Here is a 25,593-nt window from a genome sequence, read left to right as displayed (position 1 = left end):
ATTATTTAAAAAAAGTTTTTCAAAGTATGTTTTGTTAGTTCTTAAATAAAGCGAAATTATATTAATTAAATTTCAAAAAAAAAATCGTTTTATAAAAAATGTTATCAAAAAAATCTAAAATAACAATTTTTTATAAAATGATAATTAATTTTGAAATTTTTCTATAATTTCGCCTCCTTTTAGGCCCAACAAGAAATAGGAACCTTTAAATGTTCAAAGGTCTTAGAGCACCCCAAAAAAATTTTTCTACTCAAAAGACTTTTAAATCCAGTTTTATTTTATGATATAAAACACATTAAGGTGCGTGCTCCATATATTTTTCAAAAAATATTGTTTTTTGAACCACTCTAATATATATATATATATATATATATATATATATATATATATATATATATATATATATATATATATATATATATATATATATATATATATATAACATGAGGCAATATTGTTTCATTCTTTAGGACTCATCAGTAATGTTCTGATATTACAGTACGAAATCTTAGCAATAAAATAAGAAAACTGATTTAAAGCATTTTAATATATATATACATATATATATAAATATTTATATATATATATATATATATATATATATATATATATATATATATATATATATATATATATATATATATATATATATATATATAAAATACATCATATGCGAGATATATCATAAACACATAGGGAAAAGTCGGGTGACTCCGGACACTTAAGAAAAAGATAAATTGTGTATATGTACTAATAGAAAACAAAGTGTCAAAAGACTTTTTTTAAAGTATAAACAATATATATTAAATTAGAAACAAAAAAGTAATTATTTTGTATATTAATAATATACAAAACATAAAAGAAAAATGTAAGAAAAAAGATATGATTCGAAATTGGAGTGTAGCCCCGGATTTATAGTTTAACCATGATTTTACCTCTTTTTTACCCGTGTGTCACAAATATTATATATAATTAATTAGCATTGGAATGTTCTCAACATATTTAAAGAAAAAAATCGCCTTTAAAAACTGCTTCCGATATATAAGGAATGGGAATGAAAATGCCATCATTTAGAAATATAAACATAAGCTTTTTAATAATGAAAATAAACACTTTAAAATAACTTTTTCCAAGTCTTAGGTCTTTTTATTAGAATTAAATAAATTTCTATTACAGGTTTGTGTATTATATTAAATGTATTATTATTATTTATATAAAAAAGTTGCTTATTTTTAATATGTAAATAGATTAAGTTGTCCGAAACCACCCTCCAAAAATGTGTCATAAATACTAATTTTAAAACCAGTGAATTACAAATACTAGTTTTAAAACCAGTGAATTAAAGTATTAAACGAATTTTTTATTGTAATAAAAATTGTAAATAAAAATGCATCTTTAATAAATAAAAAGTTATTGGTTTACATAAAATTATATATCATATATATAACATAACAAAATTATATATCATATATATAACATAACATATATATATAACATAGCATATTGGTTTACATAAAAAATAGGTATGTTAATATGTGAATCAAATATGATGATACACCTTTTTTTTTCTCGATCACTGATTAATGTAACATTAAAATATAAAACAAAAAAGTCAGAATATTTAAATGATGATATTTTTTTGAATATGATGAAATAATTTAATTTTAAGTCGTTTCTTTTTTTTCTTTTTTTTTAATAGAAGTTTGAAAAAGAGTCGTAAAGTTTTGTTTTTGCTTTAAAATGCAAAATTTAAATAAAGGAATCAAAACTCAAGTTATAATAACTTTAATGACCTTGTAGTAAATTTAATTTTGATTCCAATGGTGTAAACTTATTTAGCTTATACTAGAATATTAAATATAATATTATAAAAATTGAATTCAAATTTTATAAATAAAGTTAATTAATAATTAAATAAATTACCTTTTTTGAATTTTTTTTTAGTAATTAAGAACTTACGTGGATTCGGATTTTCTGGTGCGTTAGTTCCGGTTATCTTAATCAACATCGTTCGAAATCTCAACAAATAAAAACATCATACAAGGAAAAAAAAAATAAAACTTTCGTTAATTGATGTAAAAGGAAAGAGATAATTCAACCAGAAAAGTTGCATTTAAATATTGAATTCAATTTTAAACAATCATAGGATACAAAAATAAAAAGTTTCGAAGGCTCAAAAACTTTTGCAGCAAACAATGTAGTTGTACAATTGTTTAAGCTCTTTTGACAATGGGATTATGGTTAAACACGGAATGATGTCATGGACTTTTTATGCAGCTACCTTTATTGCACAAAGCAATCAAACATATTCAAAATTGGTAAACCTGTCAAAGTCTGGTTTTGTGCAATTATGAACAAATGGCTAAAAAAATTTCATAGATAATATTAATAACAGCTCACAACAAAGCGCTTGTCAGTGCCGCAAAAAAAACTAACAATCAATATCTAAGTACTTCTTAATAGGTATTTTAAGGTTACCACTAAACAAGATCAACTGTCTGGAATAAAATCTGGTTTTCATCCTTTGGATTGCAATGAAATTGGTTCTTATGGTGATCAAGGCAAAGCAACCGGGTTGTGTGGGAAATGTGTTTTGAAACTCAATGGTAACAATAAAAAAACTATTAAACAGTAAGCTTTTGCGCTAAGCCTTACGGACACTTTATACTATAATTTTTGGTATACAAACCAAAACAAAACTTTAGACTTGAATGGAATTTTGAAAAGAGCAAGACGTGTTGATTGTTAAAGAAAATGCCAAACAATTATTGATTTTTTTTAGATAGACATGCAATTTATGTCAGATTGCGAGCAATATTATTATGATATAAAAATAATATAATCTTGATTTGCCTATCAGTTCATTTATCTCGTATACTTCAACAATTAGACAGATGTGTTTATTGTTATGTTAAACAAGTGTAAAAAACAGTTTTTGCCAAGTATTATTAGAACAAAAAGTATAAGAATTTAGATAAAGAAAATTTTCTTCCGTTCCTCACTTAGGTGAATGAGCCTAACTAATATTTTATATGTTTACATGCTATCGCTAATTTTTAAGATTATTTCGTTTATTGCCACCTAGCAAAAACAGCGTCAATCAATAGTCATTAGCCCAAAAGTCTAAAACACAGTTGTTAACATCATTTCTGAATTAGCTACAGCAGTTTTAAGGTTTGGCAAGCATAAAGCTCTGCACGAGGAAATGACAAAAAGAAATGGAAAAGAAAATAAAGAGTTTTTTCCAAGAGAAAGTTATGAAAATGTAAAAAAAAATATGGCCGATCTAAAAGTTAATCGAAAAATTGTTGGCCAAAGTGTCGCAGAACAAGATGTTATCGACCTTTTCAAAAGAAAAGAAGAAGCTACGCCACTAGCTAGAAAAAAAAAGCTAAAAAATGTAAACTGTAAACTTATGGTAACATTGCTATAAGAGCCATTATTCTTCCCCTCTTAAATTAAAAAAAAAAAAATGTTCGGTTCATTAAATGAACTTGCATAATTGATATTAACTTTCCAGATTTTTATTATATTTTATCTATGTTAACATAATTATGTTACTTGTATTATGGTACACAATATAAAACCAACATAATTATTATCAATTTGTTTGTTTATATGTTGGATATTAATTTTTGGTTACATGTAAAATATTTTTCTACCGGATATTAAGTGTTTTTATCTACATTTCCTAATAACTAAAAACTCAATATTTTTATCGTTAAAATTATAACTATCGACAAGTGTTAAGAGTAATTACGGAAGTATGTAAAATCGCTTAAAATGATTTAATATTTAATTTATTGTTGTCTTTTTTTGTGTGTCTCTGCGGAAAAATTTATTTTTGTTAATGTTGATTTAAAAATTAGTTGGATGTTTCTAAATATTTCCGATCACTTATTTTTAATTTATGTTATTTAATTTAGTTAAATTAAATAAATAAATTCTTTTACTTTTTCCGCTTTTTCAGATATATTATGATGCGTGCGTACCACGGTAACTGTGAAACACAGTGACTCGATATAACTATCTGCATTTCATATATTTTATTAGATTTTTCAGTTATTTAATACAATGAGTTTGGTACTTAAAACTTTCACTCTCTGGTAAACAAATAAAGAACGATGAAAAAAAGAAAGCTTAAGTTTGACGTGAAACTCAATATACAAGAGTTAAGCAGCATCCCCTTATTAAATGGTGTTATTTACTGCAAAACTCGGTTGATAAATGGCGGTTATTTTTCAGATCATACTTCAAGGTATTGATTCATTTAAGCGAGTAACATATATCTTATTTATGTGTGTTTGTGTGTTACTAAAACTTTATGTTTAATAAACTTTATGAAAATCAATTTGGTATAGGATCCATATTTGGGTCACTTTCATTTTTAATTTAAATGATTTTTACAAAGATGATACAAATGTATTCCAGTTACATAAATATAATCTTTAATAAAACGTCCGATGAAATTAAAATAGTTTCAAATTGGTTTACGGTATATAGATTGTCTTTAAATATTGATAAAACTAAATGGATACTCATTTACTCACCCTTTAAAAAAAGAGAATTCAATATATATATATATATATATATATATATATATATATATATATATATATATATATATATATATATATATATATATATATATATATATATATATATATATATATATATATATAATGAGTATACTTATTATTTAGAGATAATGTAGTTTCACACTGTGTGAAATGGGAAAATCAGTTTGTTTTTTCATGCAAAATAACAGTATCTCAAATTACTGGAGTTTTGGAAAACTGCATTTGTCGCATTTCAGTTCGGAAGGTAATGAAAGTTTCAAGTTTTATGTTAAAATATTTAGATGCAAATTTTTTGCATCTAAATATTTTAACAAACTATAATATTTTATTTAAACTTCTGTGTACTAGGGACTTTGTATTTCTATTGTTTTTTTTTTATTAATATATTTTTTATATATACTAATAAAAATTTTTTTATATATGCGTATATGTGTATATATATATATATAAAAATGTGTATGTAAAAAAAAAAAGGTTTATAAGTAATCTACAAGCTTTGTAAGCAATGGTGTTAAAAAACATAGCAAATTTAGGTAAGCATTTCACAGAATCAACAATTACTAAATTTAATGTATGACTGCAGCATGGAGTATAAAACTCTCTTGTGTATTTTTTTAAGTATATATTTGTTCGGCCATTTTTTTTGACCTCTTAAATTTTCCATCAAATAATTATTTATTTCCAGAAGATTAATTATTTTGTTATTCTTCACATTTGTTAATTCTAGTCCTGTTGAACCTTCAATTAAAATAACAATAACAAAACAAAGTAAAAAAAACAAAAACATTTTTTAATGTAATTTTTTTCTTATCCTTTTTACATCTGCATTTCAAACCAGAATTAACATTTGCTGATGGTGACTTACCTATGGTGGAAAATCAACAATGATTGAAAAATAAACAGATTTGTTGACATTCAAATTATTCATGAAAATATATAAATATAGTTAGAAATATTTGATTTTATATTATAATTTAGTATTAACTGCATACTAGCAGTAAGCAACTCACAATATGGGTAATTTATAAATAAATCATTAATTTCAATTTAATGATTTATTTACTAGTAACCCATTTGATTGTCTTAGCTCATAATTAATGACATAAAAAAAGACAACACAACACAAGTTATTAGATCACTTCAAAATTAGTTACAACAGAATGGCACCAGAGAATGAAATATATCCACTAAATTACATTTAGCCCACAAAGCACACAAACATTTTGTGTGCTTCTTTTCAAAGTTTGACAGATTGTTAAAAATTTATCACCAGTTATTCCAGATCTCCAAACTTTTTTTGATTTTCCATAACATCTCTAAAATAATTAAGTCTCTTGAATTCAGTTTTTCTACTATAAATTAATTTATGACATCATTAGTTTTTGAAAATTACGTCCAAATTCAAAGTTTACATCCAAATCCTTTCTCACTGTAAAAATATCTATTAAATTGCATTTAAGATTAAACCAAAAATAAGAAACCAAAAGTAATTAACTTAATGAAAAAAACTTAAACAGCATGTTAATGATTGCGATTGATTTCTTAGGAAAAGAAATGTGAAAGATTGCTCTTTTTGTTACTTATATCCTAGTTATTTAATTGTAATCAATTTGTTAATGTTAATTAGATTTTATTTCAAGGCTATAATAATGAATAATTTATCAGGTGATGAATTTCTTCTATACTAGTGTTTTGTTATGACAGAAAGTTTTTATTTAATAAAACAATTTGCTGTTGACTTTTAGTGTTAGACAATATCAATAAATTTCAAGTTATTTTTTATTTTAACAAACTATAAATTTAAAATTCTGTTAAAAACATTAATTTAGATGGATGACTGTTTTCAATCAATACACTTACAGATCAAAATACTAATGTTTTATAAAATATCATTGAATATAGAATTATGTGTAAAAAAAATTTTTAATATCATCAAAGCCAAAGCTTAGCATAAAATCAGGTATACAAAAAATTACATTTAGTTACAGTAAACGCCCAATTTACTAAACATCTTTTCTAAAGTGACTTATTTCAAGTTACTTCTAATAGAAGTAATTATATTTTATTGCTATGTTAAATTAAATTTAATATAATAATAAAATTATTATATTATATTAAATTCTAAGTAAAGAGTAAAAAAGAAGAAAAACTATTAAATAAACATATTTAAAAATAAAATTTAAGATAAAATCTTTACAATTTTTTGAAAAAATCGATTTTTTGTTCTTTGAAAAATTTTTGATTACTTTTTTGCTTCTAAAGAAAGTTTATCAAACATCTTTGATACTAGGCTTAGCGATTGTCGGATTTCGATGCCGTTATTTTAAAAAAGAGACCAACATTCAATTAACTCTATTGCACATGCTATCTCTAATAGTTTTGGCTTCTCAAGAGGTAAGTCGTTTCACTCTTCATCTATCTCCTCATCTACCTCAGCACAATCATTTGTTAAAATGGAATCCAGTTTCTCAATCTGTGATAGAAATTGCAACCCTTGGAATTAAGGTCAGTATTTGGCAATGCAGACCTAAAAGTGTTTAAGGTCGGCAAAAAATTATTAATTTCATTTCTATGTTTTATGGCAAGACCTTTGTATCAATTTTTTTTGCCAACCTCCAAAAGATTGAGGTTTGTTAAAATATTGCTGACCTCATTTTCCCTAATTCTGAGGGTTCCAAGTTTTGGAGGGTTTATGGTGGTAAAAATACTAATTCAATTGCTTTGAGATTGTCAACATTAGGATGAGCTAGGCAGTTATCTATGGTTAGAGCAACTTTTCTACCCTCAGCATTAAACTCAGTATCAAGCTTTCTTGCATAATCAGTAAAGATTTTAAAGTCCATTCAGGATTTATTTTGGAACTTGTACTAACAAGGCAGGCTTTTGACACCTTTGAAACATCGTGGTTTTTCGGCCTTTCCAATTACAAACATAGGCAACTTTTCACCAATCCCATTTCCTGCTGCTAAGATTGCTAAACAAACTTTGTTCAATTTTTCTCCTGCACATTGTTCACCTTTTAGAAGAAAGGTTTTAGTTAGAGGCATCAGTGTTGTAAATATCCCCTTGAGGATCATGTGCAAATTGGTTTGCTCCCAACTTGATATCTTTTCCTCTGTACACATCCTTTCCTTGCCAGAAATAGTTTAAAAAAAACATTGTCTATTTTTCCACTTATCAAGCCACCCTTCTGAAGCCTTAAAATCAGCAACTTGAGGTCTTTTTAAAAATCTAAAACTTTCTCTATAATGATGTGTCTGCTACTTGGTACATTTGGTTCATGTGAGTTTATAAACCATTTATATACAGGTTTGTTAATGGAATCATGCTTTCCCAAACTTGACTTTTGTCTCTTTGCTCCAAATTGACCAGACACATTCTTGCTGATTATGTCTTTATGCTTAATGTTTAAAGTGTTTTGAGGAACACTAAACTTTTTGGCAACATTTTTTTTATCTTTTATAAATCTTTAAGAGCAATATTTTTCTCTGATTGTCTGAACTGTCTTCTTTTGTGAAGATGCCATGTTGAAATTTCTACCAAACTAGATTGCACTGTGTAGAATTTTTTAATTATATTTTAATGATTGGTATAATTTGATAACATTCCATAATGTTACGTTTGAAATGCAATGGAATGGTATCAATTGGAAAAAACTTAGAATAGCTGATGGGGATTTTGTCAAGAGGAGTGAAATATCTAAAAATAACTAAATTTTGAATATCAGCAGGTTCCAATAACTGATGAATATTTGCATAAGTTTGTCAATGAAAATTCATGGGAAAAGAAGATTGCTTCAAATAAGTGAGAATTTAGATTAAGTGCCAGTTCAAATAAGTGGGAGTTTCAGGGCTTGTGATGAAGCGAGCGTGATTGCACTCCACTCGTAAAATGCGCCCGTCAACGGTATTTTCAAACATTCTAGGCGCGATAAACAACGCTCATTCAGTTTATAACGAGCGTATAAAATAACGCTCGTCCAATAGTTTGGGATTATTTTTTTATTTTCATAAAATATTTAAAAAAGATTTTTTATTAAAGATATTCTGTTATCAAAGCACTGATATAAAATATAAAAAGCACAACCTCGTTCTCTTTTGCACTAACGTAATGAATGAGCAGTTTGAAGTCGTTAATAGTCACTAATTTCAATAATGGAATGTGCACGTGGAAACACAATGTGAATACAAAAATGCGCAAATAAAATAAAAATAGAAAATTAGAAAACCGTTATAAGAAAATTGAAACTGCAAAGTATTTTTAATCTTGTTAAAATATCAAGTAAGATTTATTTGATTTATTGTTTGTAATATTCCACACATTGTTTATAATAAAAATAAATATTAATAATAGAGTAATTTTTAAAATTAGTTTTTGTTCATAGTATAGGTTTTTTATCAACTATTATTTATTTTAACTCAAATTTAAAACGATTCTGTTGTTTAGAATGTTCGCAATCAAGGACATTCGAAAAGGAAACAAAGTAATGATGTCAATATTTATTAAATGGAAAGTTATTATTATTATTTATTATTATTTCAAATTATTCTTGTGTTTTTTTTTAAAAATAAAAAAACGTAATTTAAAAAAGAAATTTTAGAAAAAATTTAAATAATTAATTTGAATAGAAAATATCAAGAATATAAAAACCATTAACCCTTAATTAAGTTTACAGCGTAACATTTTAAAATACTTATATCAAAACAACGAAGCAAAACTAAGTCACTAAATTTTACTTCAATACTAAATCAATAAGAAGTTGCGTTTTTGTTTGATATTTTTTTATAACATAAATAGTTATATAAAATAAAATCTATTATATAAAATAAACCTATTATATAAAATAAAATCATATAAAATAAAATTTGACAATATACAAGAAGTTTGGAAGTATAAAAATCTACTTCGTTGAAGTAGTTTTATGAGTATGATACTAATTCAAACATTTTTTGACGAAAGAATTATGTAACATATAAAAAAAAGATGAAAAAAAATAAAAAGCTTTTTATGAGCATTGCCTTCAGCAATTTTCATGATCGCGCTCGCCGACGTTATCTCGAGCGCACATAATCACGCTCGATGAAAACATATTCTAATTTTACGAGCGCAATATAACACGCTTGACGATTTTCTTCATCACAAGCCCTGGAGTTTACTGTACTTAAATTGATAATTAGGGTTACTTAATGATAAATTATTATATTTTTTATCATTTCATTGAATTCTCAATTGAGAAAATAGCCAGGTATAAATATTTAAGTAAAAAGATCAAGTATTTTTAAGGTTGTGACTTAAAGCTTGAAAAAATCCCTTGAAATAAACCTTGCAATTCCAAAACAACAACAACAAGGTCTTTCAAATATCTTATATAAGTAAATTAGAGATATATCAGTCTCTACTTTGAGTTTGAGATTAAAATTTTCAAGGAATTCTTTTTTTTTACAGTCTTCTCAATCATTTAAACTCAGCAAAGTCTGAGATATACAGTGACACAATCTGTTTCAATTGACATAAAATTACTCTGTTGTTCATTATATTGGCTGTTGATTTTTAACACAGTAAAAATGTAGCACAGTAAAAAGTAATAATCAAAAATAGAAATAAAAAATCTCTTGATCTCTATTGGAGGTTTAATTTAAAACACATGTTGTGTTCAGATAAAAGGAAATGGGTAAAAAGTTTATCATATAATCCCATAAAAGGTTTGACAAAACAAGTCAAAAATTTAGATATAAAACACAATTCATGATTTTTCGATGTTTTGGAAATGTTTTTAATCAATCTTATTATTTTTTCAGGAAATCAAAGGTGGAAAAAATTATGAAAAGGTATAATTTTTATTTAGAGTTAAAATTGCTTTCAATATGTGTTATGTGTTACATGTAAAAATTAATTTTAACATTTAAATTTAAGAGTATTAAATGTAGAAGCATGCTAGGTACCCAACTCGGACACAGTGAAATGGTATTCTAGCAGTTTTCCCTGTAACCCAGCACCGGCCATCTCTGTGTAGTATCCAGTACCAGTTACTAATTGATATTTTTGACAAACAATCTATAAGTATGCAGCAACTATTTTTTCAAGTAAATTGCATAGATAATTGCTAACTATATTAGTTAGCAATACACCTTATGATAACTTTAGAGTCTTAAAGAGTAAACAATAGCAATATCAATAACCATAACAGGCTTGGACAGGAATGGCGTGTTATCCAACGCTATTGCTGACCATGCAAATGATTTTTTTTGTTGACAACTTGACCACAACTGTTTAGATGTTTTGATGATTTAAACATTTCGGAAATGCACTGAAAAAAGAAATGCTAAGCTAAACAGTTTAGCTTAGCATTTAAACTTATTCACGATTTAAAGTATGTTAAAAAATTTAATATTATAAAAGATTTTTAGAAAGACATGGAAAAATAGTTTCAAATGTTGAAATTTATCATAAAAAATACATGCCTACTAAAAAAAATAATTACATATTTAATTAACACAAAATGCGTTTATTTTAAACAATTATTATAATTAATTTTTTATTTTATTTAAAGCCTTTGCGTGAAATAAAAACATTAGAAAAGATCAACAGTTAATGGTTGTTCATAGAGTAATGTTTTTTTTATTGCATTTAAATTGTTAAAACATTAAAACAGCCGTGGTTATATTGTAAAGAAAAACATTATTAGCGTGGTCAGTTACAGAGTGCGATTCCTGTCCAAGCCTGCATAAGGTTAAGAACATTGTCTTAATTACTTTAAATTCTTTTTTATCACATTAAGATCTTTTTATCATATCTTTTTAATTCTTATTGCATTAAGTTCTTTCTTTCACATCTTTTAAATCTTATCACATACAGATCTTTTTATCACATCTTTTTAAATCTTATTTATCACATTCAGATTTTTTTATCACATCTTTTAAATCTTAAAAGTAAAAGCTGATTTTTATTTTTGCAATTTTTGCTTTTTTAAGTTTGAAATTTTTTAATGAATGTTTTCAAAGTTCTTTTTAAAAACTTTAATAATGCTAAAGGTTGCATAACTTAATTTGTCAATGATAAAACATTTAGTAAAAGCTTCTTTTTTTTTCTTTATAGAAAAGAGATTTTTTTATTTAATTTATTTAATTAGGTTAATTTATTCAATTAATGTAAATAAATAAAAGTTAAATAATATTTTTAAAAAGTTTTTTAAGAAACTTTATATAATTAGAAAAAAAACTTTTTTTCTAATTATATAAAGTTTTTCTTTTTACTCTCATATTTGGGGAGAATTAAATATGCAAATTAAAAGTTAATTTAAAGAATACTTAAAAAATGCAACCAATGATAACAGTTGAAAAAACAACCAATTAAGAAAGACATTTGTTATTTATGTGATGATGTTCAATCTTCAAGAGCTTCTGGAGGTTGAGTTGAGTTATCAATTGTGCTACACTTTTTGGTGCTATAAAACTCAATGCCTTATATATATTGCTTTGGAATGCATGTTTGACAAAGCCAAATCTTGCATTATGAATTTTTGCACTGACACCATTCACTATTTTGGTTTGCTGAAGTTTTTTTTCTTTTCTTTTCTCAAATTATTACGGCACTTTTTACACTTGACTTGGTTTGCTGCTGTTGGTAATTGATTTATCTGCTGCTCATCGTCAAAGTTAAGCTTACATTGTTTCCTAGCTTGCTTTGCGGATTTTTTGCTGTCAGCATCTTTTCTTGTATCATTGTTCCTTTCTTTTGAGTAGCCAGAGTTATATTTAAGGTTGGTTACAGGCAAGTTGACTGTTAAGTTAACTTTGAAGCTGGTGTTATACAACATACTGATGTTAGATGTTGGTGTAGATTCAGAAGGCAGTGGCTGAGATAATGTAGCTAGTAATGGTGGTGGCACTGGCTACCACCATCACTAGCTACATTAAAATGTGTAAGTGTTTCGAACATATTAGCAACTTGTAATTTAGATTTATTGATTTTCTTAATGTTAAGGGGAAACAAACCGATGTTTTGAAATCCAGTGACTACTTGCATGCATGTAAAAACTTCACCAGAGTTATCAAAGTTTTTGCTACTGCAATAGCAACTTGGTCTCTGATGTATGTTTTTTTTTGGGTTCAAGTTTTTTTAAGGCATATTTTATATTAGAATAGATTTGATAATAATTTATTTAAAAGTTGAATGAAAAATTTATAATGATTTATTGATCAGTTTAGACAATAAAAGCCCTACTTACCAAGCAAGTAATGGTGTTTCATTCAACCTCGTAATTCACTGTTTGTGTTTTAAGAATAATTGTGAATAATTAAAAAGAATGATTAGTGAATAATTGGAGCTTCTGTTTTTAACTCAAATTTTTTTTCGGAAATAGCTAATTTAATTTTGAAAAAAGGTTCTTGACCCTTGTAAAAAGTTATACAGGGATACATTTTAAGTTTAATGCCGGCAAATTTAAATTCCAAGAAATTTATGCCTAATTTAAAAAAAAAATTATTACTCATCCAAAAGTTTGACTGTTCATAGAAAAAAATTGTTTCTTTTGTATTAAAATTTTATATCATCTTATTCATAAAAAGATTTTCTATAACATGATCAAAAAATATTTTCAAAATGTTTATTCAATAATTATAAAAGGAGTAAAAAAATAAACATTTTCATAACTATTTCATTCTATCCTCTATTTCATTCTATCCTCTATTTCATTCTATCCTCTATTTCATTCATCCTCTATTTCATTCTACTAAGCTCAAAGTAGAGTTTGAACTCGAGGAGAAAAAAATGGTTGTTTTTGTGCTACTTATGAAGCTTCACTTGCTTCAATACAAAGCCATTATTTCGTACTGCATCTGACTGACTGCAGATCAACAGCTGAAATCAAAATTGATGAACTGAAAAATTCTGTTACTAAAAGCTTTTATAAATTTTTGCTTGATTAGTATTAGTAAGCAACCGGGGTTGATATTTGACTGGGGCCGGGCCGGGTTTGATAAAACATAGCTGGGGCCGGGTTTGTGACCGGGGCTGCATTACTATTGATATTCTTTATAAATATATTATTGTTATTTAAAATTCATGATATATTTTGTATAAAGGTATATATATCATCTCATTGTCATCATTATCACCATCATCATCATCATCATCTCTACATCATCATCATCATCATACTCATCATCATCATAGTTAAAAAGTAATTATCAAAAAATATTTCACTTAAAAAAGTTATTTTCAAAAAACAAAAGAGTAAAAAATAACAATTTTAATTACAAATTAATAACAATTTGAATTACAACATTGTAACAAAAGAGCTTTGTTAAATGGTATGCAGGTTAACTATATGTTGTTTCAGATTTTAGAAAAAAGTTTTTAAATTTAACATAAAAGAACTCTTAATCAAAGGATCCAAAATCGCAAAAAAATGGAGTCAACAGAAATTGAGAAAAAACTCCGTTGGAGTCAGAAAAAATTGGAGTTTTGATAATATTTTGTTATAAATTAAAAAATTAAACATCTAGTTGATAATTAAACATTGTTCTTGTATTTTTTTTTTTTAATTTTATATATTTCGACTTATAATTCATAATAAATTTTAAAAAAATTTATTTTTTATATCTCTTAGTATATTTAAATATTTTTTTTATCACAATTTTTTTAACAAACAAGTTTTATCTAATAAATGGTTTTCTAACCGGCATCGGTTAGGAAGAAAGCGTGAACTTTCAGTTAAATGCCCTTTCGTGCTGCTCTATAATAAAGACTTCTTGGGGTACTTATAGTAAAAATTAAAAAAAAATGTATTTATTCTGCAGATCTTTTTAAAAAATATTTTAAACATCTATCATTTCATCAGAAAGCGAACTTTGAAACTTAGTGACAAATCTGGAAGACGAGGAGAAAACTCTTTCTGCTTCCGAGGAAGTTGCTTGAATTCTGTGGATGGCTAGTTCAAATTTCAAAACTGCTTCTGATTTCACACTCGTTACTTCATATTCTTTTAACTGATCGGTGAAGCTCTTGACTTTTTTTGGCTTTTTAGCTGCTGATTGATCTTGATTTAGAACTTCTTGAATTTCTGCAAAAAAAGATGTCGATTGTGATGGTTCTCCTTGTTTGCTTTTAGCACGATCATCTGATTTTAGTTGGAGACTATTTTCTTTTGTTGGAAATAGTTGATCAAATAATTTAGCAGCATAAACTTTAATATCTTTTTTGGAAGCGTAAAAAAATCTTTGGTTTTTATTTTTTTAAAAATCGGGATTGTGTAAATAACAACTCAATGATACCAACATAATGTTTTTATGATTTTCTTATCTGGAGATTAATGCCTCTGCAAAACTAGAACTGATGTCAGTCTCTACAACCTTAAATTTCCTTACTAACGTTTCCATAACAATGTCACACTCCAAAATCGTTGTATTTGGTTTTTCCAAGAAAACTGCAGAGTCAGCAATGACTTCCAATAAGTCAGACAGCGATTTTAAGAAATCTAAGTCAATTTCATCTTTAGGCAGTTTAGTTTTTCAAGTTTAAGCATGTTTAAGCAGTTTAGTTCTTCAAGTGTATTTTTTACAGCTTCTAAGCATTTCAAAAATCTTTCAATCATCTGAAAAACACTGTTTCATCTAGTGCGTTTGTCGAGCAACAGTCCTTTGTCATGTAAAGATTAGTAAATTTTGTTTATTTTTCTTTTAAGAAATTTATATTGAAATGATGAATATTTCAAAAACTTAATTAGTATTCAAAGTTTCTGTAGATTTTTTTCGATATTTTCTTCATATTCAATCTCATTCTCCGAATAGTCAATAAGAAACTCTCCTTCAGACCCTCCATCAGTTTCTGTTTCAAAATCCGATTCGGTTTCTTTGTTTACAGTTTCGCGACAATCTTTTTATCTTCACTATCTATACCAAATTCTTTTAATTTTTCCATTATCAAAATGTTTAATGTTTCGGCAAAACTAGGAGATGGCAACCTTACCATTCCCAAACAACATGCTCTGTTGCGATGAACATTTAAATTGCAGCATCTCCTACCCCCATCACTACACCACTCATCACCTGTTAGTCCAAATTTTTCTCCTTTTGCTTTCAATGCAGCTAATTCAGCGATCATTAAATATTTGGCTTCAGCATGAAACATCTTAATTTTTTCTGAAATTGTGGACGCTGACTTGGGCAAACTATGTCCATAATTTTCAAAAAGCATTCTTAGTGTTTCAGATTGAGTTATTGACCTAATTGAATATCCATCAAGAGCTGTCAACTTGGCAAGAAGATAGTTTAACAACATCTTAGTTGGTCTAGAACTGGATGGTTTTAAATCTATTTTCTCGCAACTTTTGACGTGTCCAATTAGGCTGTTTGTGCTGCCTCCTGGACAAGCAATTCTTTTATGACATTTTTTGCAATCTCCGTATTTTTTATCATTTACCACAACTATATCAAAGTAATTCCACACTTCCGAAACCATTTTTCTCAATGAAAGAAAAATTATCAATTTGATTATGACCTCAGATATTTGTTTTTAATTTTATTTCAATTGTGATAATTTATCACATTTTAGGTTATTAATTAAGTTATTTATTCTAAAAGGTAAGTATAATAAAACATTAATTATTATTACTTGTTATCACTGACAACATTTTATTACACAATTTTGCCACAATGCATAGTGGGCCGGATATTAGACTTATGGTGGACAAAATTATTTAGATCATACGACACTACTTGTACAAAATAAAAGTATTATATGTTTAAAACTTATCTCGTTATTTTGAGACCAGTTTTTGCATATATTATTAATAATGATCTTGACAAAATATTTTTTTTGTAAAGGTGTGCTATTGAATAGTTAAAATCAGGGATGCGGAGTCCAAAAAAGGACTCCGGATTTTAAAGTCACAAAAAGATTACTTTTTCCTAGTTTTTGGTATACAGGAGCTCTAAAAATATAAAAAAGTTTATGGGCTACTAATAGGAAAAAAAAAGACTTTTAGGTAAGAGGAACAATTATTTTTTTAACCCGGAGTCCTTAGGTATAATGGCGGCAAGGACTCTAGGACTCCGGGCTTAAAAACAATAAGTTCCAAGTCATTAAATCTCATATTTTTTTCTTATAGCAGATTATAAGTTAACAAACATGCTTAGAGCTTCTAGACACTACAGACCTGAAAAAAAAGGGAGATATAAAGCCGGAGTCTTTTTGGGACTCCACATCCCTGGTTAAAATATATTAACTAATATCACATACGCATAATATTTTAAGTCACTGTTTACTATATCTTTGCTAAAAAATAAAAAGTTCTTGCTTTTTTGACAAAAAAAAGGTATTTTATTATGCATTACATTTTATTATACCGCAATTGATTTTTGTGGATTTAAAAAAATACTATTATTAAAAAAAAACTATACTCAAAAGAGTTTTTGAAACAGTAAAATTGAAAATTATGAGTATGTTTTATTATATAGTTTTGAATAGAATAAGCTTTTTTTTGAGGTTTTTTCCACCACTACCACCTGACCCACTGTGCATTACCAATTGCATTGCGATGTAAATTAGTGTTATTATTGAACAAAGAGAACATTTACATTTTGAAAACAACAAGAACTATTAAAAAAGCAGGGTAGAAATAAAATAAGAATTTAATTATTTTACGAGTAAAAATTGATATTTTCTAAAAACTTTGTCTCCAAAACTCCAAAAAACCAAGAAAAATCCGACTAGACGAAGTTCCAAATGGATCCATTACTCTTAATCTATTGTAATAGCAGAAACTCTATCTAAAAATGGATTACAGCACATATAATGTAATACAAAAATCTTTAAATAAGAGAGAAACTTTTGATTTAAAATTAAAAAAAAATATTTGTCTTGACTTATGAACAATTACTTGAAGTTAACTTTGTTAACTTTTTATACTTGAATAATACTTGAAGTTAACTATGTTAACTTTTTTCAAAATTATTGAGAAGTAATAGTCTGATTATTAATTACATTTAAAGTTGTTTGCATTTCCAGCTTGGATATGTTGATGTTAACTTAGCTGAATATGCTGGATATGGAGTAGTTTCTCGAAGGTACATTCTTGAAGCCTACAAAGATTCTAAGCAACATCGACAAGATAATTCAATGTTGCGGGTAACGCAATAGCTTTAATTAACATTCTTTCTTAATTTTCAATTTTTTAAATTTTATGTAGTTTTTTTAATGTATTTTGCTCTTATGTAATTCCTAACATTTTAAAATAAAATTTTAGCTTCATCTCATTCAGTTTCATCATGTGCGTTGTGTATATTCGTACAATTATAAATTTTTTTAGGTTACAGCGTGTATGACTCTTACTTCTGGAGATCCACTGTTTAAACCGTAAGTAAATTTCAAATGTTTGAGTACTAAAGTTTATTTTAATGTTAAACTGAGCTGTTATTTGACTTATATATTTCTAAATATAATTCTTAAAATTTAAGAATTATAGAAAATATAGTTAAAACTACTGTATGTGTTTTAATTAAATATTTAAAAAAGTTAGTTTTCAATTTTTTGAATCCATTACTCTACGTTATAATGCTGTTATATTAGAGCTTTCAATTGCTTCACTTAAAAAGTATTTCAATTGTTACAGTATTTAAATTAAAGATACAATATTAATCATATAATATTTTAATACTGAATTTATTGCTGCTGCCCTTACTCATTCGTGAGTGTTTGACACGGAATTCATGGCAGCCATTACACCCGACTTAAAAAAAGAGTCTAAGCACTTTTTGTATCAGAAAGTGTGAACGAAAGTGTATGCAAATATGTAGCATATGTAAACATCACATTATGTAATTTTAAGAATTATATCAAGTTTTACAGTTTTACTTTTACTTTAAAATTAAATTGCGACAACATTTCCTTAATATTGACTTTGCCATTTTAAAAAGTCTTTTGTTTATTAAATAGTTTTAAAACTTTTATTAAACAATACACCTTAGTGGCCAAAGTGGTTGCAGCATTGTGAAGTGAAATGCAGTGGTGCAAATCCTTGCTCTTCCACATTTTTTTTTTAATTCTTTTTAAAAAAATAAAACATTCTTGAAGTTGGTTAGATAATCTTACTTTTATATAGTTTTCTATTTTAAAATTGTATTGGAACAAAATCTCCTTAGTTTAGGTTTAAAGCATTTATTTGTCTTTTTATAAAGTTATTCTTTTATTTATTAAATGGTGTTAAAAATTGGCAGTTTTGTGTGTCTTAGTGGTCGAAGTGGTTAGCTTTATGTGGTAAAGCTTTTTCTAATTTTTTAAAATACAAATTAAAACATATTTAAAGTACTATTGTTGATATATAAGGGTATAATATACTGCAACAAACAATAGGGAGAGAGTTTTTAAAAAGCTCAAAATTACAATAAGAAGTTAATAAAGTATTGAACATCAGTTGTTAATTCAAAACAAAGATTTGGCAGATTTTTATTTTTTACCACTAAATAGCGATTCCCGGAACAACAACCGAAGCATTTTTTACAAAAAATTTAAACGCTTGCAAAAAAAATATTGTTTACAGAAAAATATTGAAGTAAGGTATAAGTATAGAAATGGTCAGTGTAGAATAAACTTACCGAGACCCGTACTTTATGGGTCCGAAATGCTAGTATATATATTAATATTATATTAATTAAATATATACACAAAGTAAATCTAAATTTTTAGCCAAAATTAAGTCTTAAAATTTTATACTTGAATATATTATATAAATATTATATTATATGTATTTTTATTTTGATATATTATTTTAGTCAAGAGTCTTCAAATGATCGTCGATCATCTGCTAATGGTGATTCAATTTTATTTTCTTCTGATTTTGCAAGTAGCTATGCACCAACTCGAAACAGTATGATTGAAGATGATAAACAAGAACGCAAAAGTTTATATGAACACAATCGTAACCCTAGCAGCGGAAGCAATAAGCTGCATTCTGCAACTCCTTCACATTTTAGAAGTTCTAGCGTTGATAAACGGTAATGTTTGTAGCTTACTCTTAATAACATCATTTTAAAATTTCTAGTTTTGATAATCAGTAATGTCTGTTGCACATGATACTCTACTGCACAATGTAACAAGTACTTTGTAGTAGTGGTTAATTAACAAGTATCTAGCAAGTAAGATGAAATAATTTTAGCATGTGCAGTAAGCTATTATTATCCTAATACAATAGAACTAATAAAATTGTAGGACGTAAGCACATGTTTGAAAATTAAAAAAATTTAATCTAGAAATTTTATAATTCTAATGTGCACAATGTTTGTGACATTTTAAGGAAATAATTTTAATTATCGCAATTCGAAAATTTAAAAGAAGAATATAACTTGTCTTAATATCCCAAGCAAGATTATACAACATAAAATTTCATTATACAAAATTTTATATTATATTATATAATCTCAAGATTCTAATTCTAAAATCATAAAAATTAAGTGCAATCATTAGAGATATGCTATTATAGAGATGTGATTGCATCAGAAGCTAGAGGTAAAGAGAAGACATCAAAAGTTTAAAATACCAATTTGAGTCAAGATTTTATCCTAGGGCTTAGAGAATGATTTGTAATTTAACATTTAGTTTATGATAATACAGATAATCAGGTATCACTATTTCTTGTACTAGAGAAATTGGAGTTGCAAATGTAGAAAATGTTCAAAAATGGTAAAACAATGATGAATCCTCATTGAATTTTTTCATCACCTCAATAATCTGAATTATTACATTTAATTATCCATCACTACAAAATCCTGTTTTGTTTTTATATGGCTTAAGATCCTGAATTTTTTTTTGGATTCCATATTTTATTTCAAAAATATATTAAATTAATAAGAAAAAAATTAAAATAGTTTTATTTAATAAAAATAGTTATTCTATAATAATAGATGTGATGCGTAATAGTTTTTATTCTTTTCTGATGTTTTTAATAGTTATTTTTCAAATCTATGTAGTTTGTTTTTAATTGAAATATATGTATGAAAGTGTATAGTAATTAATTATATATGAGGATATATGTTGAATATATTTAGTGGTATTTTATTTTTATAAAAATTTTTTATAGCCATTCTGGTCAACCATTTAACCATTCTAGGCAGCCTTCAAGCACATGTATCTTTTTAAATATTTTTGAACATGTAACAAGTACAGATTTTTAAATGAAAATAAAAAAACGATTTACTAATAGTTTGTTTTAATAAAAATTAACAGTTTTAAGATCCTTGATATAATAAAGCTGCGGGTGACTCTGGTTGCACAGATCTTGATCATCTCAGTCCTAGTCCCATTAGGCCACAAAAGGTAAATCATTTTAATTTTTTTATTATTATTTATTCCTTTCATAATATAAAATGTTTAAATAAATATATTTTTTTTCATTTATACAATTTTTATAAACGAAACAATAGAATTAAGCAATATGTAAAATAAGCTTAAGCTAAGTCATTAAAATTACAATCAAACAAAACTTAGAGAGTAGCAGAAATTCACAAGCGAATTGATGAAACAAGAGTTGATGCTGATGACATTGTAAATCAACTTGTGCAAAAGTAATTATTGATTATTGTTATTTAAATTAACTTTTAATTATTTGAAAGACTGTTTATTATTTGAAAAAATTTTTTTTTTTTTTTTTTGTACAGTTTATTAGACGTAAACGTATTATATGTTTTTTAGTGCCAACCTCTCTATGGATTCTGGTAACACAGGTGAATAAATTTTATTAATGTAACAAAATTATTTTTACATTTTTGTAAAATAGTAAACTAAGTGTGTTTATTATGCAGATGAGGGTATTGAAATGTCAATGTTTCTTGATAAAGAAGTTTTCTCAAATAAAGAAACAAATCGGTATGTTTCTCTTTTATAAAAATTTTGTTTATGAATACAATTGCAAGTCACCTAAAATAAAGTTATGGCTGTACCTGTTTTCATTGGGTGTTGGCAGATTTCTTTTATATATTTATATATATATATATATATATATATATATATATATATATATATATATATATATATATATATATATATATATATATATATATATATATATATAGCGGAGTTTCAGTGGACCTATATTGGCGATTTAGCCAAGAGTGGACGGCTGTAGTTTTACTTATCGGTTACTTAGTGGACCATTAGTGGCAGCCACTAAAAACAGCTAGCCGATGACTAGCCTAATAATATGTCGGAAATTTATCGGGTTGCCATTTATAGCGACTGCCACTAATGGTCCACTAAGTAACCGATAAGCAAACTCCAATGAACCGTTAAAAACCGCTATATAGGTCCACTACAAATCCACTAAAACAATGTTTGCTGGGTTCCTTGTAACAGGAGTCTGTTGTGTCGAAAAAAACTTATAAACTAATAATAATTGTTTATTCTTTATTTTAGATGGTTATTCAATCCTGTTGTTACAGGAGATCGATTCAAGACTTTGTAATGTGTTTTTTTGTAAATTTTTTTTTTTTTCCTAATTTATTTTTTTATTCTTTTATTTTGGTTAACACGTAAAGTTTAGATTTCTTTGCTTATATTATTAACTTTTATCGTTTACAAAGTTTCTGACAAAACTTAATATGTTTATTAAAAAATATAATTTATATTATGCGATATATATATATATTATAAATAATGCTTTTATTTTTGGCAATTTTGTTTCTGTGGAATTACTCAAGTTTTTAAACTTTTTTTACCACGAACTTTTTTTGAGCTTTTTTTGTGTTCATTGAAACATAATTACAAATTATGTTTTGATGATAATAGCTTTCTAAAACTTTTATATTTCAAAGAAATAAAGTGAAAATTATCAAGACGATTTTAAATAAGTTTTTGGTGCCAAAGAAGTCAATACAAAAGTTCAATAAACTAGCAACCGTGCATTATATATTATGGGAGGGTTGCGAATAACTCAAACTTTCTGTATACTATCTATTAAAGTAAAATTATTTGTGCTTTAAAAATTTCTTCATGCCTTACTGAGCTTTATCAATATCTCAATTTTGTGTTAATTTTTATAGAAAAGAGGCTGGCCTCTTTTCCGTGCTGGGCATAAAGTTAATAGAAAATATATTTAGAAATAATTTTAATGGCTCTAAGTCTTTATTCAATGCAAAGCTTTTCAGTTAAAAGGTTTGAAGATGTTTTTAATGCATTTTATATGTAAAGTTACTTATTTGTTACTGGTTTTTGTTGTATTGGTTTTCTTTTTAAATTTATTTTTATGTTTGCTAGTTTATTTACGAGTTTATTAGTTTTTAAAGTTGACTAAATGTAAAAGCATTTCTTATGTCACGTTCATTCGATTTTATTTTTAGTCATTTTATAAAATAAAAAGTGAAAATATTTCTTTATATCATTTGTTCAATAGTATTTTAAAAATATTTTTTGCTTGATAAATATTGATTTTTTTTTTTTTTAATAATTTAGATCGTTCAGTAACTCTTGTCTAAATTGGGAGGATCAATTCGGTCATTTGAATGAGGTTCAAATTTCTAAAACGCCGCGTAGCCAGGGGTTATTTTTTTCAGATATATCCGGAAAAGTAAAGGGTTGAAGTGAGATCTTGCCTCACTCCAATGCAGTGAGTGCCTCATTAACCGACCTATTCTACTCTTAGAAAAGTTTGAGTTAGAGCACACCAATAAATAAAAACTAATAATAGTAATTTGATCTGTTTTTACCATTGCTGTTCCTTCCATTCAAATAGACCCAATTCGGGTACAAAGTTCATAACTTTTGGATGAGGTTTTCTTTTGGAGATTTTCTTCATATTTCATTTGGATTCATCTTTCTAAGATAAATCTAGAAAATTACTTCGATTTCTACGTATATTTGTCAAAACTTCAATTTCTACATAGGTCCATACCCTTATCTTCAAATGTTATAAAACACCTACATATTAACAATAATAATAATAATTGAAGCTGTGTTCTGGAGAGTCTCAAGAAAGAATCTAACAACAGTAGATGTTAGATATTAACAGCGTTTTTTCGCTTAATTTATTAAGTTTTTTTTTTTAATTAATCACTGAAACGGAATTGGCAACATCACCTTCCAAACGATTCCAATTTTCAACTATACGGTTCGTGAAGAAATAATGCCTCGGCAAGAAGTTTGGAACATACTGCCTTCTCAACCTTTGATTGTGCCCCTTTGGTTAGCCTAACCAATACTTCTGGTTCACAATGCCAATTGATAGTATCATGTTTGTTTAGGACTTTATACATTTGGATAAGATCACCGTTTTCTCTTCTATTCGATAGATTTTGTAAGTCCATTTTCTTTACCTTTGCTCGAAACTGTCTCCTTTTTTTTTTGCAGCCAATTTTTGTAGCTTTTCGTTGAACCCTTTCGATTAAGTTCATGTCTCTAACAAAATATGGATTCCATACTTGAAAAGCACATTCCAAGTGCGGCCGAACGAATGATGTATATAACAATTTCGTTAATGTTTCATCTGGATAGAGAATTGCGTGTTTTAGCATACTCAATTTTTGATTCGCCTCACCATTTTTTCAATATGGTTTTCCCATTTTAAATTGTTAAATAATATTTCCAATTAAGATAAAAAAAAGTTATAAGTATTGCAATAGCAGTAACTTAATTTATATATGCCTTAAACAAAATGTCTAAAATCTAACTTGAGTCTCAATATAAAGTTTAGGAATCAAGATCCGACAGAGAAAAGGCATTGTAAATGCGTCAGTGTATTTTCTTAATGCATATTCTTATAATCTAGTGAGTCAATTTAAAAACATGAACATACCTACATCTCTACAAATTTATCTCAAATCTCTAAATAAAATATGCAAAAAAAGTCTATTACTTCATTCAACACTTAATTAGCCGGGTGACTAATCTAAGCACTGGCGTTACCGCATTGACGGTTAGCAGAAAAGCGATTTTATTCGATTATGCGATAAAAAATTGCATTAAATCGCACTCAGTTTTTCGATAAAAAGTAACTCACAATATAACATCCAATCATTCACTCTATAAAAATGATAGCATTGCGATTATCTAACTGAATATAGCATTTGTAACTAAGCGCCCCCGATTTTTTGTCTAATTATCAAAATTTACCGCATTACCAAAATTAATCGAATTGCGGTAACGCCAGTATCCCAATCCTGTTTATTTGTAAAATAAAATGAATAATAAACATGCCTATATTTACGTAAAAAAAGAGCATCTCAATTAAAAGAAACTAATATACATAAATAAGAAAATATCTTCAAGGCACAACTCACCAGTACATATTATTAGGCAATTTTAAAACAGACCCATTAAAACTGCTTATTGGAAAATAACGGCAGGGCTAAGAAGGAACTTAATTCTTTGTTTTTTCGACTAGTAAAGTTTAAGAAAAGTACTGATGTGTTTAACAATATTGGTTCAGTTCACTCTTACCCAAATTGTGAATACCAGAAATACCAGAAAAGAACATTTGCAATTTTATTGACAACCTAGAAGGCTCATTGAGTGTTGATATTAAAATATCATTAGCTTGTTTTGCTGGGATATTGCTCGTGAAGATGAAAATCTAGATGATACTTTTTATTATTATGAAACATTAATTTTTTAAAGAAGATAAATCTTGGAGGTTAAAAACATTTTAGAAGACAAAGTTTGCCAATGGGTAACTGACTGCTACATTTTTTTTTTTATTAAGTATATAATGACACGTGAAGGTCATTATTATGTAACCTCCTAACGATGATGTCAGAATACTATTTTTTCTATCCATTTATTTAATCATAAAATCAAAAACTACAAATTTAATTATAATTTACAAATTTAGGTTCGGTGTCTCTAAAAAAGTTAAAAACTAGTCAATGAAGTGACACCTTAATAAAATAAACAAATAAAATAAAAAAATATTAAAACAAGGAAATAATAAAGAAAATTAACTACATTAAGGGGGAAACCCCCTCTAATTTTAAAATCAATTTTTAGAAAAAAAAAATTTGTCAGATCAATAGCATATATTAAAAAAATA

General features: G+C 26.4%; 1 protein-coding gene across 1 annotated transcript; it reads left to right on the top strand.

The window, feature by feature from the left end:
- Positions 1-3,978: 3,978 nt before the first annotated feature.
- Positions 3,979-22,991, top strand: LOC100205614 (EEIG family member 2). The gene is made up of 12 exons (XM_065790668.1): positions 3,979-4,258; positions 4,704-4,824; positions 10,379-10,408; positions 17,589-17,708; positions 17,890-17,936; positions 19,352-19,573; positions 20,656-20,702; positions 20,827-20,891; positions 21,063-21,139; positions 21,267-21,298; positions 21,377-21,440; positions 21,987-22,991. Exons 1-12 carry the CDS (start codon positions 4,125-4,127, stop codon positions 22,033-22,035), a joined length of 1,008 nt encoding a protein of 335 aa, XP_065646740.1. The 5' UTR covers positions 3,979-4,124; the 3' UTR covers positions 22,036-22,991.
- Positions 22,992-25,593: the final 2,602 nt, after the last annotated feature.

Source organism: Hydra vulgaris, chromosome 02 (genome assembly GCF_038396675.1).
Source record: "Hydra vulgaris chromosome 02, alternate assembly HydraT2T_AEP".
Lineage (NCBI taxonomy): Eukaryota > Metazoa > Cnidaria > Hydrozoa > Anthoathecata > Hydridae > Hydra > Hydra vulgaris.
This window is presented reverse-complemented; position numbering and strand designations above follow the sequence as displayed.